Source organism: Planococcus citri, chromosome 1 (assembly GCF_950023065.1).
Source record: "Planococcus citri chromosome 1, ihPlaCitr1.1, whole genome shotgun sequence".
Classification (NCBI taxonomy): Eukaryota; Metazoa; Arthropoda; class Insecta; order Hemiptera; family Pseudococcidae; genus Planococcus; species Planococcus citri.
This window is the reverse complement of record NC_088677.1, coordinates 16,724,309-16,742,473: the sequence shown is the minus strand read 5'-3', so window position 1 is coordinate 16,742,473 and position 18,165 is coordinate 16,724,309. Positions and strand designations below refer to the sequence as shown.

General features: G+C 31.0%; 1 protein-coding gene across 2 annotated transcripts in view; it reads left to right on the top strand.

Moving 5' to 3' along the window:
• The window catches only part of LOC135849169 (NADPH--cytochrome P450 reductase), a 64,127-nt gene extending 46,259 nt beyond the window's left edge, over positions 1–17,868 (top strand). For both annotated transcript variants that reach the window (XM_065369448.1, XM_065369458.1), the window contains exons 4-13: positions 1,107–1,256; positions 4,739–4,863; positions 8,046–8,234; positions 8,538–8,665; positions 12,564–12,671; positions 12,770–12,903; positions 13,005–13,202; positions 13,295–13,455; positions 13,546–13,756; positions 17,514–17,868. In XM_065369448.1, coding sequence (XP_065225520.1) covers positions 1,107–1,256; positions 4,739–4,863; positions 8,046–8,234; positions 8,538–8,665; positions 12,564–12,671; positions 12,770–12,903; positions 13,005–13,202; positions 13,295–13,455; positions 13,546–13,756; positions 17,514–17,780 — 1,671 coding nt within the window. In that variant the 3' untranslated portion in view covers positions 17,781–17,868. The remainder of the gene's footprint in view (positions 1–1,106; positions 1,257–4,738; positions 4,864–8,045; positions 8,235–8,537; positions 8,666–12,563; positions 12,672–12,769; positions 12,904–13,004; positions 13,203–13,294; positions 13,456–13,545; positions 13,757–17,513) is intronic.
• The last annotated feature ends 297 nt before the right edge of the window (positions 17,869–18,165 follow it).

Below are 18,165 nucleotides of genomic sequence, written 5' to 3'. Positions count from 1 at the left end.
TGGTTATAGGTAGACAAAAAATTAATGAAATGAATTTTTAGTTAGCAAATGATATCATAATTCATAACTCAGTTTCAGCATTATTTTTGCCCCATTACCATGTACTACATAGCAACTCCAAAGCATTTACCTATCCAATTTTCCTACGAAAAATCCGTCACCTACCTACTTACCTCACGGGGACTCGAACCTGGGTCCCTAAATTTCCTATTCCTACCTACATGCCCTAACCACTCAGCCACAACTTTGCTACGAGGGTTAGGGCATTAAAATAATATATTTGTTTGGTAAACGCCCCACCAAACCACACCCACTTGGAATTTACCGCTAACAGACAGGGGGTGTAACAGGGTACAATGAAACACAGCTGGTGATGGAATAGACTGGGGGTATAGCAGGGTACAATGAGCGGCAGGTGTTCTACAAGTCCCCTTTTCCCTTTTTTAGGATTTAATGCATTAAAATAATGAACTAAAATTGCAATTACTCAGCAATTACCCATCCGAATTGAATGAAAATTAATCTATTCCCTCCGCCTTAATGATTCTCAAATGGTGTCCAATAGGTACAAAAAACGGTTGGATAGCTTAAGAGAACATTCAGTTCCAATAAAATTTCATTTCTCAAAGCGAAACCAATAGTGTGCTACGCACACTAAAAAACAAGGACACCAAAATAAAATTTTTAAGCCCGAGAGGCAATTGCCAAGTCCCATAGAAGGGGAAGGGGGTGATTTGGGAGGGGGGTTCAATTCATCATTTATCAAAATGGGGCTAAGGGGGCGATATTGGTGTCAATTCCACATGATTGAACCCCGCTGAGTTCGAAAATACCATTAATTTCAAAATCTGAGGAAGAGGAATGCCTCAAATTTCAGATTTTCTGATTGAAGTTTTTGCATTTTTCTTAAAAATTACATCTTTTTCAACCCTAAACCACACGTTGACCTTCCATCGACATTTTTATTGTTATTTTCGAATTGTACAGGTTGATAACAATGAAAATCGACCCTATACACTTAGATAGATAATAATATTCTAGAATTTAAATAGTGTATAAATTTTTTTATTGACGTTGTTGTACTAAACAATTGAAATTAATTTCAGGAAGAATTAACACGTTTAAAAGAGATTAATAATTCGTTGGCGGTCTTCTGTTTAGCGACCTATGGCGAAGGTGATCCCACCGATAACGCTATGGATTTCTTTGAATGGTTACATAATGGCAACGCCGATTTGACTGGATTAAGATACTCGGTAAGTGAAAGTGTTTGTTTACATAGACACAAGTGTACAATGTTCGTACATGGGAAACCTATTTAGTCGATAGTCGTGTCTATTGATCTAGTTCTAATAACCTTTACCTTTTTATAAATTTATCAGCGTTGTTATGAGGGATGAAATAGAAGAGTAGAGAGCTTACGTTTGGAGTATATTTTTCATCCTAGATTGATCACATGTAGGGTACCTAAACCTAATGTGTTTTTCATCTGTATTATGAAGTTGTTGAAGAGATGTATTGCAGTGTTTGTGATATGATATGGTGTCGAATCAAGGTCAGAGTGGTAGTAGATGGGCCAAATGAGGGACTGTATGGGATGGTTCAGGTTCAGAGAAGATGATACTCGTATTTTGTCTCATGTCTGTTACACATGTTTGTGTACTAATGTCCCCTCTGTCTGTTCAGTGTTAATGGCGTTCAAGTATAGTCGGCTACATGATGACAATTTTTAACAATGGTTAAAATTACGGTGATTTTGTACTTACGTATAGTTACGAAATATAAGGGACAAAAATATATAATTATAGGGAACAGTTCGTCGCATGCTGTTTAATAAAGTATGACCAACTTTATTCAGTTGAGCTGACGTCAAATGTGATTGTAATTATTGTAGATGTGTAAAATATCGTAAGATTTGAGAGTCATTAAGGTCGCAAAAAAAAGGGCAAAAATGCATGATTTTCATCTTAATTTCTTCTCTATGAAAATTTCTGTAAAACTGTGAAAATAATGTCTTCGTTGTGAACAAGGCCACGACTTTTGAGAAGAACATGGTCTGAAACTCCCATAACCAAAAATTCAGCTGACCAAAATGAATTTTGAAAAATCCAAAATTGACCTAAAATGACTGCTCCCTCCATCCCTCCTCAAATTTTACCTTTTCCAGACCATTGTAAATCCTCGAGTGTGATTTTCAATTACTCCAGAATTTTTGAAGTGCGATCCCAAGATATTCAAAAATAGTCGACATACTACATTATTTTCAAACGGGTTTGAACCGTTTCAAGCAGTTCTGGAGCCTCCAGCAGATTTTTGAAAGTTGAGATTTTTTCAAAATTTAACCTTAACCGAGCTAAAATTCTCTTTCTACGCCATTTTCAACATTTTGAGTCAATTGAAGGTGGTTTCAAACAGTTCTGGAGCCTCCAGTCATTTTTGAAAACTCCAAATTTTCAAAAAGTGTCATATTTATAACGTCCAAAACAACTTGAGCATATTATAAACTTGTTTGGCGTTACTTAGTCACTGATTTTTTAGATGTTTTTCAAAAACTGGAATTTTCAAAATATGGCTGGAAGCTCCAGAACTTCTTGAAATCACCTCCAATCTACTCAAAATGCTGAACTCATGGGTTTGAAGTATTTCCAATAAACTGTATTGGGTATATTTTTTTAGCAAATACCAGCTTTCAAAAATCTGCTGGAGGCTCCAGAGTTGCTCAAAATGATTTTTAAACTACTTCCAGTCAATTCAGGGGGTCGCAAATAGGTTGAATACCAAATTCTGCTTTTTATAGGTGAATTTTGCTAAATTTTGATTTTTTTTCTTGACCCGAGTTTGATTTTTAAATGATGATTTTTTTCGAAAACTGGAATTTCCAAAATAGGGCTGCTGGAGGCTCCAGCATGACTTTTGATACTTTCTCCATTCAACTCGAAGTGTTTAAATTACGGGTTCAGAGTGAAATTTGGGTTTCCAACTTCATTGGGTAAAATTTGGGTTAAATTTTGGGAAAATTTAACTCTCAGAAATCTGCTGGAGGCTCCAGAACTGCACAATCCGGGTCAAAACCATTTCCAATCGATTTGGAGGGTCAAAAATAGGGTACGTGGTGAATTTCAACTTTCTAGATAATTTCGATAAAATTATGATTTTTTTTCGAGTTTTTGACCAAAACCTGATTTTCAAAAATTGACCAAAAAATCTAAAAATACCTACATTTCAGCAGTTGAAATTGATTGGTGATGCTTTCGCGATTCAGCTTTGTCCATTTCGATAATTTTTTCATCATTTGGGATCACTCCTGCATGCATTCCTCGATTTGAAGAAAATCGTCTGTCTAAACTTCTCGCTTTGGGTGAACTTTTTTTCCAAATTTCACAAAAGTTTATAATTTTGCAGTTTCTTGAAAAAGTCCAAAATGTCTCGAAAAACAGGACAAAATATTGTAAAAATTTGAAGGGAAAAATTTAGAAAATTTTTCTAAAATATGCGATTTTTTGATTTCTTTTAATCTTTCCCCTCACCCTCCCCTTTTTCCGGAAAACCTCAAAGTATTCATTTTTTTAGAAAACCATTATAAAAATTGACCCGAAAAAATTCTTGGAAAATGGTTTCATAGTCATGAAAATTTAACTTGATTTTTTCAAATGATTATTTTCGAGATTATTCTTTAAAAAAGTGGTAATAAATACATATTTGGAATCGAGAAAAGTCAATCAGTTGAACGTGATTTATTCAAAATTATCATTTTTTAGATTAATTTTTGATAAATTTTGAAGAATTTTGAAATTGATTCATCATATTGGACTAATTTTGCTCTAATTTTCCATCATTTCGATATTAAATTGAGTGACGATCTCTTTATTAATTTATAATTAGATCGATGATGAATCGTAAATTTGCATTTCTCTCGAATTGTCGAAATTAGCCCCTCGAAAAATATCAATTTTCGTGACATTAGCTCCTTGTACGTGACAAACCAAGCGCCGATAATACATTTTTGGAACACGTGCACTGAGCTTTTTTATATTGCAACTTACCGTATGAAAATATAAGCTTATTCGTCAGTGTGTAATGTTACACCACTTTGAACCGTTAATTCTCGACAAGTGGGCACTTAATGAATGACAATTATAGTAGAAAAATAAAAATGAAGTACTCGAGTACAGATAGAGTAGAAATTAGTTCGAAAAATACGAGTACATATTGCGCAATTTGGTGCTGGCTGGCGTTTAATACGAGTAGGTAAGGAACACGTACGTCGTGAACACGTACGAAAGCAATATTATCAGTATGGTCGAGAGGTTTTCCATGGTACTTATTGCTTCCGATTACACTTGACCGAAGTTATTATCTTTCGTTATATATTTTTTAAAAGCAAATATTTGAATTAAATTGGTGGTATATTTGAAAATTTTTATGAAAAAATGGTCGCGGATATTCCATCAAATAACAGCATGTTGTGCAAACTGAGAAGGAGAGTATACCGGCGACCTCTGTGTAATTAATCAAGGCGAGCGGTTTTAAATGCCACTTGTTGTAGTCGGAGGTCAGCAGTGGATGGCCAAAATGTCGAACGAATATGTACATTGTATGCTACGTATTATGAGTCTAGGACGTATTACGTACCTACTATACCTAGACCTACTGTAAATTCCCCAAACTAGGAATAATTAAAATTTTTCATGTTTATAGTACGATGATCGTTTAACGACGTTACAATGTTTAATTTCAGGTGTTTGGACTCGGTAATAAAACCTACGAGCATTACAACGAAGTTGCCATCAAAGTTGATAAGAAATTAGAAGAATTAGGAGCGACTCGAGTGTACGAGATGGGATTGGGTGATGATGATGCCAAGTAAGTTTACAAATTTTTCTGTCAACTTTGGTAGTTCACTTGAGCTGCATCCAGTGGAGAGGGTGCGTAAACTCCCAGGGGAAATCTTGAGATTGTACATATTTTTTTTTTTGTATAAAACCATTAGGTACATTTGTTTTTGGCCACAATGAAAAATATTTCATTTTGAATGATTGGTTTATCAAAAAAGCCTTGAAAAAATTTCTTTTTTGCTTTTGTTTATGAAATTGCTCATTAATTAACGTTATCAGATGAAATTTTTTTCAAAATGAAACTTTCCACAGAAACTTATTCGAATATTTCTGAAAACGATTAGTCCTGAATTTGAGTCATCGCTCTCTTTGGAAATGAAACATTCAATGATTTCTTCAAAACGATTAATGTTGATTTCCTAAAACCAAATTAATTAAAGATTCAGACTCAGAGGAAAATGAAAGGGGAACTTGTTAGACATTTGCTTACTTAAACTATATGAAATGCAGCTCTTTAAAATTTTCCCAAGTCTGTCCTCTTCAATTTTTTTGGATCTAAGAAGGAAAAATTTAAAAACACTTGATATTTTGACTTTGACGAGTGACGAGAAAAAATTGTCTCATTATGACAAAATTGGAACGAAATGGGGTACGTAAAATTTCAAGGTTGTTTTAATTTTAAAATTTTTAGATTTAGGAAAAAAGTTTAATGAAAAACTGGAATTTTTGGAAATTTTGGCAGCCGACGAAATTTTTATGCTCGTGAATTTGAAAAAATTACGATTTTGAATTTTTCTAGAGAACAAGAGTGTATAAAAATTTTGGAAATTTGTTGAAATTTCAATTTTGGAATTTTAAGATGAAAATGACATTTGAGCATCTCATTTCAATGTTAAAATTCCACTCTTTCTTATAATCTCTTCCCTCTTTTCCCAAATTTAATTATTAAAGAGATCAAAATTTGGAATATTTATTTCTTGATCTGATGAGATCCAATTTTCCCCTCTTTGAGAATCATAAAAATTTGTTGTACACATGAACTTTTTCTAAATTCACCAGAAAAAAATGACTGAATGAATACAAAAGGGGCCAAAAATGAACCAGACATGATTCATAGTCATTTTTTGAGCAACTCATCGGTCGCTTTTTTTTCACCAAAAGTTTTTTTTTTAAATTATTAAAAAGTCACTTTTGTTAACTTTTTTTTGCACAAGTTTTTTTTTCAATTTTTTGTAAATAAAATTTGAAAGAAAGCACGAAAATTTAATTCTTTCTCTACTTCTTTCCTCGCCGAATCAGAATTTTCCTTCTTCCTTCTCGTTGAGGCGTGCCAAGGGGGGGGGGGGAGAGGAAGAATATGTCTCGCCTCCCTCCCCCTTCAGACAGAAAAATGTTAGGAATTTTTGGGATTAATCGGATAATGGATTGGAAAAAATTTGTGTAAGTTGGAAAAATCAAAGAATTACCAAAAACAGTTGGTTTTTACTTCTTGAATTATATATTTTCAAGAGCATTCGCCCTCGCTTCGACTGGGTCAAATCGTTTTCTTTTTCCATGCTCTGATCAAATCACATCAAAAATAATGTTTTACTTGAAATTTTCCAGAATAAAATCTCTTCATTCCAGTAAAAGCTGCCAAAAAGTCCTCTTTAGCTGAAATATTATAGAAAAAATGTCTATTTTTTGTCGAAAATTTGTAAATGATTTCTAATTTTTGACAAAATTGGTTCTTTTTGAAAACATGAAATTTTTCCTGAAAAAAATGAATAATTGTAAATTTTGAAAGCTTTTGCTCTCACTTCGCTCGAGTCTTATTCTTATTTTTGAAAATGTTAATTTCTTGAAAAATAAAAATTTTAAAGCCATGAAAATCAACTTTGACTTCTCACAAATTTTTCAAAAATTTTCAAGAGTAGAAAAATCATCTTGGGAAATATTGGAAACACAATCAAAAGAATAGAAAAATTCAAATTTTTTATATAAAATATTCATGTTTTTTGATAAAATTAAAATTTAACATTTTTCTTTCCACCTTTCCTTTCAAAATTTGTTCAAACCACATTCTATCAAATGAGTGGAAAAATCTGGGAGGGGAGAGAAGGATCTGAGCTAATAAGTTAAGAAAATCTGGCGAAAAAATTGAGAAAATTTCAGTCTCACCCCCCCCCCTCTTCCCCGAAATTGCCTCATCCCTCTTTCCTTTTTCTCTACTCCGACTTTTCAACAATAAATGAGTTGAGGAGGGGGGAGGAAAATGGTGAAAAAATTAACTGGTAGACAAAATAATAATGTTGAATTTGGTTCATTTGATATGTAAAATCACGTAGTTACTTATTCAAAAATTTTTGATCTCAGCTCTATTTTATTCCCCTTTTTTTGCAGTAAATAGAGGGGAAGGAGAGGAAAGGAAAATGTTGTATTTTGATGATGTGATTTTATATCTCCAAATTCAGTGGATTCAAAATCATCTTCCTCTTTTTTTTTTTTTTTTGAAATTCCCTTACATGAGATAAAAATTTTCTCTTTGGGTTAATTTTTCTACGACAAAAGTCACTGATTCAAGAAAAAATTATCAAATATCCGGATCAGACCTGATCTGATCTAACCTGGTTCGATCAAATTGAATCAGATCTAATCATTTTTCGTGGAATATCATCAGAATTGTATAAATTTGAAATCAAAAATTCCCACAATTTTGGAAGAATGGTGAAATTGAAAATTTACTGAATTTCAGTGAAATTGATTCCATAAAGTTTGAAAATTCTGAGAAAGGTGTGAATTGAAACGACAAAAGTGGCGAAAAATTATGAAAAATTGATTTAATCCATCTAATGAGTAATGATCTTCAAAGATTACGAAAAATTGTCAAAATGCGATCAATTATTAGTTTTTCAGTCAGAAATTTTTCTCCAAGTTTGTGAAAAATATTGGAAACGAACGTGAAAATTTATGAATTCAAAATAGGTATCGTAATTATTACAAATTTTCACTCTACTCAAAATTTGTTTAAAATTGATCAATATTTTATAATATTATTTTATTCCTGATTTCATAACGATTCAAATAAAAGAGTAAAAATTGACGATGAATTTGAACCAGGAGAGTCCCTTGTATAATTTAAAATACATTTAATTTCTTTTAGCCCAAATCATATTTAGTGTAGAATTGATTTTTATTTGCACTAATGTATTTTTTGCTCCACAATTGCAGCATCGAAGACGATTTTATCACATGGAAGGATAAATTCTGGCCAGCGGTTTGCGAATACTTCGGCATCGAGAGCACCGGAGACGACGTCAGCATACGCCAGTATAAATTAACCGAACACACGGACGTCGATTTAGATCGAGTATATACCGGCGAAGTAGCCAGAATTAATTCATTCAAAAATCAAAGGCCGTAAGTACAATACATTATACGTATATTGCATTATACGATGAGCAGGGTCACAATATTCACTGTACGTGTACGTGCCTGATTTTTTTTTTCATTTTGCTGAATTTTTAAAACGCGATAGCGTCTATCTGGTCGCATTTTTCGAAGCGTAGCAGCTGAGCAGCAGCGTATGGAACATGTACAAAGTTTAATGTGTACGACTGTACGATTATAAGCTGGCAACGTGACCCATACTTGATAATATGTATATTTCTATATATATTCGAGCGATAATTTTATTCTTTGCTTTTTTTGATCGGTTTACAGGCCATTTGATGCGAAAAATCCGTTCTTGAGTACGGTCAAAGTGAACAGGGAGTTGCACAAGTCGGGCGATCGATCATGTATGCATATCGAATTCGATATCGAAGGATCTAAGATGAGATACGATTCTGGTGAGTTGATCTTGGTAGGATAATTTTGTACTCGTAGATTACTTTTGTTTTGTTTTGTTTGGGGTAAGTTGGATTATGCATATTGCATAACGTAAATTGGTCAAAATCGATGGAAAATTTCGAAATTGCCAATTTACATTTTCTCCTTCAAATTGACCAAGTATGCGATGAGAGAGAAGTGAGAAGAGGTGAAAGTATGAATTCGATACTGTCGAGGTCGCCAAAATTTATATTAGGAAATTGACAATCGAAATGGAAATTTTCGAATTTTGATAATACTTAATTCAATAATACATACTCGTACATATCACTCGCCTCGCGTGAATAATACTTAATTGATATCATCTCGTTAAAAATTAATTTGATTCAGTTATTGAAAAATGCTCCGATTAGGCGATAGAGGAAATTCGAACAAAAAAAAAAATACCGGTTATCGATACAAGTTTTTTTGTATTTTGTCGAAATTTCGTTTACTTAATGAATTGTTTGATAATTGGAAAAATAATCATCTCGGTTTCTCATTTGATTTCCATTGTGATTGATACTCGTATGTATGTAGTAGACATTTTCAATTTGAACTGATGAAATCGATTATTTCTTCTGTGTGAAACAAAAATAACGGCTAACTTGATTGAATATTTTATTAATTTTGATGGTGAAAATTCTAAAAAGTCTGAATTTTTTTTCCCAAAAATTACTCAGAAGTCTTGCGCTTTTTATATGAAAAATTGAAATTTTTTTTTTACCAAGATTGAAAAAAAGTATCATTTTTTTGTCAATATCTAATTGAAGAAAAGTCCCACTTTTTGTTAAAATTGTCAGTCTTGCTTTTTGCCGAAAATTGTTTAAAATAATAGCTTTTTCAAAAATTGATGAAAATTCTGTTTTTTTAGCATAATTACTAAAAATTGCTGTTTTGAAAAAAAATTCAAAAAGTCTTTAACCAAAATTCCCAAAACTTATATGTAGTTTTTTGAATTGAAAATTTCTTGTTTTTTCAATCAAGTTGCCAAAAAATGACCAAAAAGTACTTGTTTTTTAAAAACGATCCAAAAGTCACTGATTTGTCAAAAAGTAGCAAATAGTCCCTGCTATTTGCCAAAAATTGGCTTTTTTATAAATAATTTCCAAAAATTTTGCTTTCTGCAGAAATCGTCATTTGTGCTTTTGCCAATAAACGTGCAAAAGTTTCGGTTTCTTGAAAAAAATTTCAAAAAGTTTTACTCTTTTCCAAAAATTGTCCGAAAGTTTTGCTTATTGCTAAAAATTCAAGCTTTTTAGCAGTTGAAAAGTTTCGTTTTTCTACCTAAAATTGGTAAAACTTACAGAAAAAAAGTTTCACTTTTCGAAAAAAAATTACAAAAAAATTATGCATTTATTTGTCAAAAATTTTCAAAAATTGCTACTTAAATTTTAAATTTATGTTTTTTTGACAAAAATTTATATTTTTTCTTTTTAGCTATACTGCTGATGATTTTCACTTTTTTTTCTAAAAATTATCCAAAAGTCACTATTTTCTCAAAAAGCACCAAAAAGCACCATTTTTTTGCCAATGTTTCCCAAAAAGTTCTGCTTTTTGCTAAAATTGTCAAAGTTTTGTTTTTTGCCCAAAATTGTCAAAAATTATCGTTTGTTTGCAAAATTCCTGAGAAATTGTGACTTAGAAAGAAAACGAAAAAGTCTAAATTTTTTTTAAAAGTTGTTCAAAGTTTTCTTTTTTTTACCTGAAATTTTCAAAAAAAGTTTTTTTTTTCTGATAATTTATCAAAGTTTGGCTTTTTGCTCAAAATTGTCAAAAATTATCGCTTTTTAGCAAAATTTCTAAGAAATTGTGATTTAAACAAAAACAAAAAAGTCTCATTTTTTTCCGAAAATTGTTCAAAATTTTCGTTTTTTCACCTGAAATTTTCAAAAAAAGTTTGTTTTCCTAATAATTTATCAAAGTTTTGCTTTTTGTCCAAAATTCTCAAAAATTATCGCTTTTTAGCAAAGTTGCTGGGAAATTGTGATTTAAAAAAAAAAAACAAAAAAACTCATTTTTTTCCTAAAATTGATCAAAATTTTCGTTTTTTTACCTGAAATTTTCGAAAAGTTTTTTCTTTTTGATAATCTATCAAAGTTTTGCTGTTTGGCAGAAATTGTTTTTTTTTCAGAAATAGGTACCTAATAATTGTCAAAAGTTTGTGCTTTCTGCTGAAATTGTAATTCCGTGCTTTTTGCCAAAAAATGTCCAAAATTCTCAATTTCTTGCAAAAAATTGCAAAAAGTTTCACTTTTCTTCAAAAATTGTCCCAAAAGTCTTGCTTATTGCCAAAAATTCTGGATTTTTAGCATTTAGCGATTGAAAAGTTTCGTTTTTTAACGAAGGAAAAAGTCTAAATTTTCGAAAAAAATGCAAGAAATTTTTATTTATTTTGCCAAGAACCCCCAAAAATTGCTAACTTTTGCTAAAGCTGTCGTCACATTTTTGCTACTTTTTTTTTTTTTTTTTTTAATTTTACTGAAGTTTTATTAGGGGATTTGCCAGATATTGCCCAAAAAGATCGCTTTTTCGCCAATAATTCCTGAAAAATTCTGGTCCAACAAATTTACTAAAGATAGCCATTTTTTTGTATATGTATAAAATACCAAAGTCTTACTTTTTTTTGGTGTTTAAATTGTCTCGTTTTTGCTGGAAAATGTCTGAGGATCATTCTTTTTGTTAAAATTATTAGTCTTGTGTTCTTTTGCTAAAAATTGACAAAAAGTCTCACTTTTTCGGTTCAACTTTTTGAAATTGAAAACTACATAGAACATTCAATTTGTAATATTCTGGTTTTTTGGCGATTTTTGTCTCTATTAAAATGTTTTGCTCTGGAGTAGATGTAAAAGGCAGACTTTGGGTCATCTGTATATAGAGACTCGTGTTGAATACGTTGCCTAACGCAGAGCATGCAAAGGCAGAGGTGTGGACCTGTGTGAAACTAGGTAGTTGTTTTCTCTCTCATACCTACTCTCTCTTTCTTTCTATAGATAAAGCATCGAGAGAGTAGGTATGGGAGAGAAAACAACTACCTAGTTTAACACAGTTCCACACCTCTGCCTTTGTATGCTCCGCGTTAGGCAACTTATTCAACACGAATCTCTGTATACAGTTCGCGATCTTTTTTACATGCATTCGGAGCATTGACTTTTTAGATATGGTCTGCTAGCGGCCCATAAGCTTAACATACGGCTATTGTCTTGAACATAGTAAGTCAAGGGTTGCGATCTGTGCATGCGCCAGCTCTATTGTGACGTTATACCACCCAGGTACAGTTACACAGAGGTGCGGGAGGTATAACATCATCACCTGGTACAACGTCATTTTTCAGTTCCGGCATGTGCAGAAGCCAAACCTCAACTAACTGATGAACTATGTTCAAGACCATTGGCTTATGTACCGCTAGCAGTCCATATCTAAAAAGTCAATGATTCGGAGGTCATTTTATGGCGGATTTTAGGACAAATTGAGTCCCAGAAATGACAAAATGGCCCAAAGTCTGCCTTTTACATCTACTCTCGAATTTTGTCACTTTTTTGTTCCCAAAGTTACTTTTCTTCTGGAAAAAATTGAGTTCGAGCCTTGATATTATAATCCGAATTTTACGTTGGAAGAATAGTTTGAATTTTCACTGATTTAAATTTCCACCTGCTTTTTGGAGAGGTAAAATTTGAGCATAAAATTGAAGAAAGGGTTTGTGATGAGTTTCATTTACATATTATTTTTATCGTCAGATTTTCCAGTATCAGTGTTTATTTTTTTGTAAGATGAAAATTTCTGTTTCCAGTCTAAAAATATCTTGTTTTTTTTTTTTTTTAAGAATTTCCCCGAGTCAGAATTGTAATAATTGACTAAATCGTGATTTTATTTTTTCAGGTGACCATGCTGCCATTTATCCGGAAAATAATACCGTGTTAGTGAACAGATTAGGAGAATTATTGAACGTAAATTTAGATACCATTATTACCTTGACGAATACCGATGGTAAGATTTAAAAATAACTCGATACATGATGCACAAAAATATGTACCTATTATGAAGTGTTAATTGTAATAATTGTGTGCGATGGTTTTCTTCTACAGAGGATTCAAGCAAGAAGCATCCGTTTCCTTGCCCTTGCTCTTACAGAACGGCGTTCACGTATTACTTGGACATTACGTCCAATCCTAGGACTCATGTGTTGAAAGAATTGGCCGAATACGCGTCTGATGTTAAAGTAAGATATCGTTTATTCACCTATAACTACTCTAATGAGGATTTTAAGAAATGAAATTAAGAACTGACTTATTTAATTTCTCTGTTTTTTTTTTTTATTAGGAACAAGAATTATTGAAATTGATGGCAAGTACGTCGCCGGAAGGTAAACAAATGTATTCGAAATGGATCGGCGACGATAACCGTAACATTATTCATATTTTGGAGGATCTACCGTCGGTGAAGCCTGCTATCGATCATTTGTGCGAATTGCTTCCTCGACTTCAACCTCGTTATTATTCGATTTCGTCGTCGCCGAAAGTAAGTAGTCGATTATTTTGCTCGAAGGTATTTTTTTTTTTTTTTTGAATTAGTGTCAATATGATAATAATGTGATCGTTGAAATTTTTCAGTTGTATCCTTCGACGGTGCATATAACCGCGGTCAAGGTAGAATATACCACTCCGACGAATCGTGTTACTAAAGGTGTTGCCACGAGCTGGTTAGCTACCAAAATACCCAATGAACCGAATCCTCCTATTGTGCCTATGTTCATTCGTAAATCCCAATTCAAGTAAGTAGTTTCGTAATTTTTCTTCTTTTTTGATAACTATTTATTTATATTATTTTATTTATTTTATTGATTTATAATTTATTTTTGCAGGTTACCAACGAGAATCCAAACTCCGATCATTATGATTGGACCTGGTACTGGTTTCGCACCTTTCCGAGGATTCATTCAGGAACGTGACCTTAACAAGAAAGAAGGCAAACCAGTCGGTGAAACCGTTTTGTATTACGGATGCAGAAGACGTTGCGAAGATTTCATTTACGAAGAAGAGATCAACGAATATATTCAAAATGGAAGTTTAAAGGTACATTTTAATTATTTCCATCGTTGATTGGTTTTAATACGTGAATAATGATCAGGAGATATGGAAAAGGTCCAATTTGAGGTGGTTTTGAATGAAGTGTTTGTGATTTTTGTGTGAGGCATTTTTCAAGTTTTAATATTCAGCTTGAGGTAAAAAATTGTGATTTCGTTGGGGTTGAACTAACAAACTGCTAGATCCAAAAATCCAAAAATATTTTTATGAAAAAAAAAAAAATGGTATTTCAGATTAGTGAAGAAATTCATGATCCATATCACGAGATCAGTAATGATTGTACTAAAATGTTTTGTATTTTTCGTGCAAGATTTTTTTTTTCCAAGACAAAAATTTCCTCTTTTTTGTTGCCTCAGATTTTGTCAAAGTTCTTTTTTTTTCATGTTTAATTTTTGCGATATTTTTCAGTTTTTAACTTCCTATAAAAGTTTTTATTTCTTGGAAATTATTTTTCAATTTTTATTATTTACGAAATACTTATCTATTTATTTTGATTAAATTGCTTAATGCTGAACAATTTTCAAACCTTCTCGTCCCCCCCCCCCCTTAGTCGAATATATTATTTTTTTAGATTTTTAAAAGGTCATGAAAGGTTGGGTCAGCTTTTGTCTTCTGTTAAATTTTAATTTTTTAATTTTTGTTATTTTTGTTCAATAATTTCTTTGTTTATTGTTTTATCTTGTATTTTTTTTGTCTTCAATTTTTGATGCTACTATTTTTTTTCCAAACGTTTGCGTTGAAAATGTCTTTTTTGATGTTTGGATCACCTTTTGTTTTTATTCGTGTTTTTTCCCAATCAATTTTTTTATTGGTTTGAGAGATTGATTTACATATATTGAAGTGTTTAGGTGTTTTTTTTATGACGATTTTTATAGGTTGTTTTAATTTAATTTTTCATTGCTTTTTTTTTTTTTTTTTTTTTTTTGGGGTGTTTATAATTGCTGGATTATTACACCCGTGGATGGAAGGGTTTAGATTTGGTTTATCAGGTTGATGCTCTTTAGTAGGGTTATAAATTTTTGGATTTCAGAAGGGTTATCTGGGATGATCATTGAAGTTGGGTCTATTTGGAGAGATAGTCTTGTTTGCTGTAATTTAGGACAGGTGAATAGTAGATGTTGGATGGATGTTTTAATTTTTGGCTCTATTTTCTACAAAGCATTTTTATTCGATGTTTGGATGAATTTTGAATCAATTTCAATTTTTCTCCAACTATGGAGTATTTCTTTTTTCTGTTTTTCAGTTGCTTTGAGAAGTCGGAGGGGAAGGGGGTCAACTTGTTTTGTTCCAGTTTTGAAATTTTTCATATCGTTGGTCTAAATTTGTTGGCTCTCATTTGTTTATTTTCAATTTTGTTTTGTATAATAATTTTCATCTCTTATTGCTGGTTTTTTCTTTTTTTTTTTGGTTCAGTTTTTTTGAAAATTTTTCATTCACTTAAATTATTTTGTTGGATTTTTATTAATTTGCGAATTTTATATTTTTCTTTGTGAGCTTTTGTGTGAGTGTGTAAGGTTTATTCAATTTCCATATTTTTCAATTTTTTTCAATGTAAACAATATTTTGTTCATTTGTTTCAAGTTTTATTCTGTTCCATTTTCGTGATTTTTTTCTCGTCTGAAATTTTTGATTCCATCTTTTTTTTTTAATGGACATGTTCATTGAAAGATTTATGTTTGGATCAATTTTTAAATTTTTTGTCTCGTAGGAATTTTTTTTGCTCGTTTATTTCATTTATATTTGAAAAATGTAGTCGGCTTTTGTCTTTTATTGATTCAAAATTTTCAGTGCCTTTTCTTGGATGTTTTTTATACTTTTTTTTTCTTCAATTTTTGGCTCGACATTTTTTGCTAAACGTTTTTACTTGAAACGTTCTATCTCATACTTGAAATTTGGGTCAATTTTGAACTTTTATTTATTTTTTGATTAAAAATATTCTGTTTTTCCAATAAATTGGTGGGAGCGGGACGAAAGATGTTGATTTTACTAATTATCTTGTTTACTGTTTGGAAATTCCTTCTCTCTTTTTCACTTGGTGTTTTGATCGTTCAATTCAACTTCTATCTTGTTTAAAATTTAAATCTTCTCTTTTTCAAATTATTTTTTAAATTCATGTTCTGTGCATTTTTTATGTTCTTTTTCTTTTCAAATTTTTATTTTTTTTAAATTTGCTTGTTCAAAGTGTTATTATTTTAATTTTATTTTTTTTGTCAAAATTAGAAGGAAATTCAGCTTGTTTTTTCTTCAGTTGATATTTTTCATGCTTTTTTGTGATGGTGATTTTGGTGTTTCGTTTTTATTCAATATTTTCTATTTGAACCAATTTCTTTGATATTCGTATCAATTTTGATTTTTTTTTTTTTTTTTTTTGTTGATCGAAAGTTTTTTTTTTTTTTTTTTTAGTAGTTTGAAGAGTCTGGAAAAGTAGGGGTACTTTTATTTTTCTTGTTTTAAATTTTGGAATTATCAGAACTTTTTGCTCAAAATTTGTCGGTTTTTTTATAGTATAAGTTGAATTTTTTATTAAGTGCCTAAGTACCTACTGTTTTTTTTGTTGATTTTTTTTTCATGTTTTTTGAGAAAAAATGTCGCTCTATTTTCTTATAAATACTTTCAACTAGTTTGTTTAATTTTTAGATCAATTTATGAATTTTTTTCCTTATCTTTTTTTCATTTTAAAAATTTATTTATGTGAATATTTTTCGTTAATTTTTCTCAATTTTTTTTCTTAATTTAGGTGATTTATTTGATTCTTGTTTTGTCCCTTTTTTTCTCGTTTTAAATTTTGGATTTTTGGATTCAATTTCTTTCTTTTTTTCAACGTATTTATTCAAAGGGCTTTATGTGTATTTAATGTAAAAATTAATTTTTGGATTTATATATATTTTTTTTTTGGACAAAAATCTTTCTATTTTTTTGTCATTGTTTGACAAATTGAATCACTTTTTGTGTTTTGTTCATTTGAAACTTCGAATTTTCATGTTTCGTTTTTATTCGATTTCGAGCTCAATTTTTCAGTGAGCGTTTTTTATTCAAGCTGTTTCATATTTTGATGTTTGGATCAATTTGGAATTTTAATTCTTTGGCTGATTACATATTGTATTTTTTAAATGCCTTTTTCAGTGGTTCGAAAATGAGAGGAAAAGAGGCGATGGAAAAGAGGTTATTTATCTCGTCTTTTTTTCAAAATTTGAAATTCCCTGTATTTTTGGTTTGAAATTTGTTGTCTCTTTTTATTGGATTTTTACCTATTTCTTGTTTTTTTTTATGCCTGGTGTTCACTGTTCAAATTAGTTTTACATTTCTTGTTTTCTCATGTTTTTGGCTCCATTTTTTGTGAACATTTGTATGATTGAAGGTATTTAATTTTGGGATCAATTTATAAATTTTGAATTTTTCTTTCGTCTACATTCTGTTTGATTTTGTCTTCTTTTTTTCAAATTTAGATTTTTTTCTTTTCTTTTTTTTTGGTCGAAAATCTAGTTTTTCACTTGATTTTTGTTCAATTTTACATGTTGTATTTTTTTTTTTTTTTGTAATCTAGCTTTTTAATTTTTTTTTCTTACTGTTTGAATCAATTATTGATTTTTTAAATATTTATTTTTAGTTCAGATTTATTGCCTTGCTTTCATTTTTATTTACTTTCTCGTCATTTTATTTTGATTATTTTTAATTTTTGAAGTTTTTTCCCTTCAACATTACTTGGCGATCAATTTTTTAAATGTCGTTCTTTTTTTTTTCACAGGTTCATTTCGCGTTCTCGCGTGACCAAGAAGAAAAACTATACGTAACCCATCAACTGGCACAGAACGCGGACGAATTATGGCGAGTGATAGGCGAAAACAACGGCCACCTTTACGTCTGCGGCGACGCCAGGAATATGGCCCGAGACGTACACAATATCGTTCTAAAAGTAGTCCAAGAAAAAGGCAACATGACCGAGAAAGACGCAGCTACCTACGTCAAGAAAATGGAATCGCAGAAACGTTACTCGTCCGATGTATGGAGTTAATCGAGAACCGCGTATTTTCTTAATTTTCCCAAATTTTTTTCCTTAATAAAATATTATTGTAAGTCGCTAGATGCGATTGCATTTTGTATTTTTTTGTTGTACTCGAATTTTTGGATACGAAATACCTACGTTAAATCGAGTCGAAGTGTGAGAGACGTGTTAGGCGTTTTACGTAAAAGTCTCTGTATTTCGATAAAACTCTAAAAACCATTTAAAAACGTTAAAATACCATTTGACTAGAATAAATATAACTCGACGAAATAAACGTACATCTTTATTGCACGAAGTATATACATATAATAAAATACAAATGAGAAAATCTAAGTACAGCTTAATAGAAAAAGCTATAGTCGTACAGACTTAAAGTTTAAATAACGGTATCGGC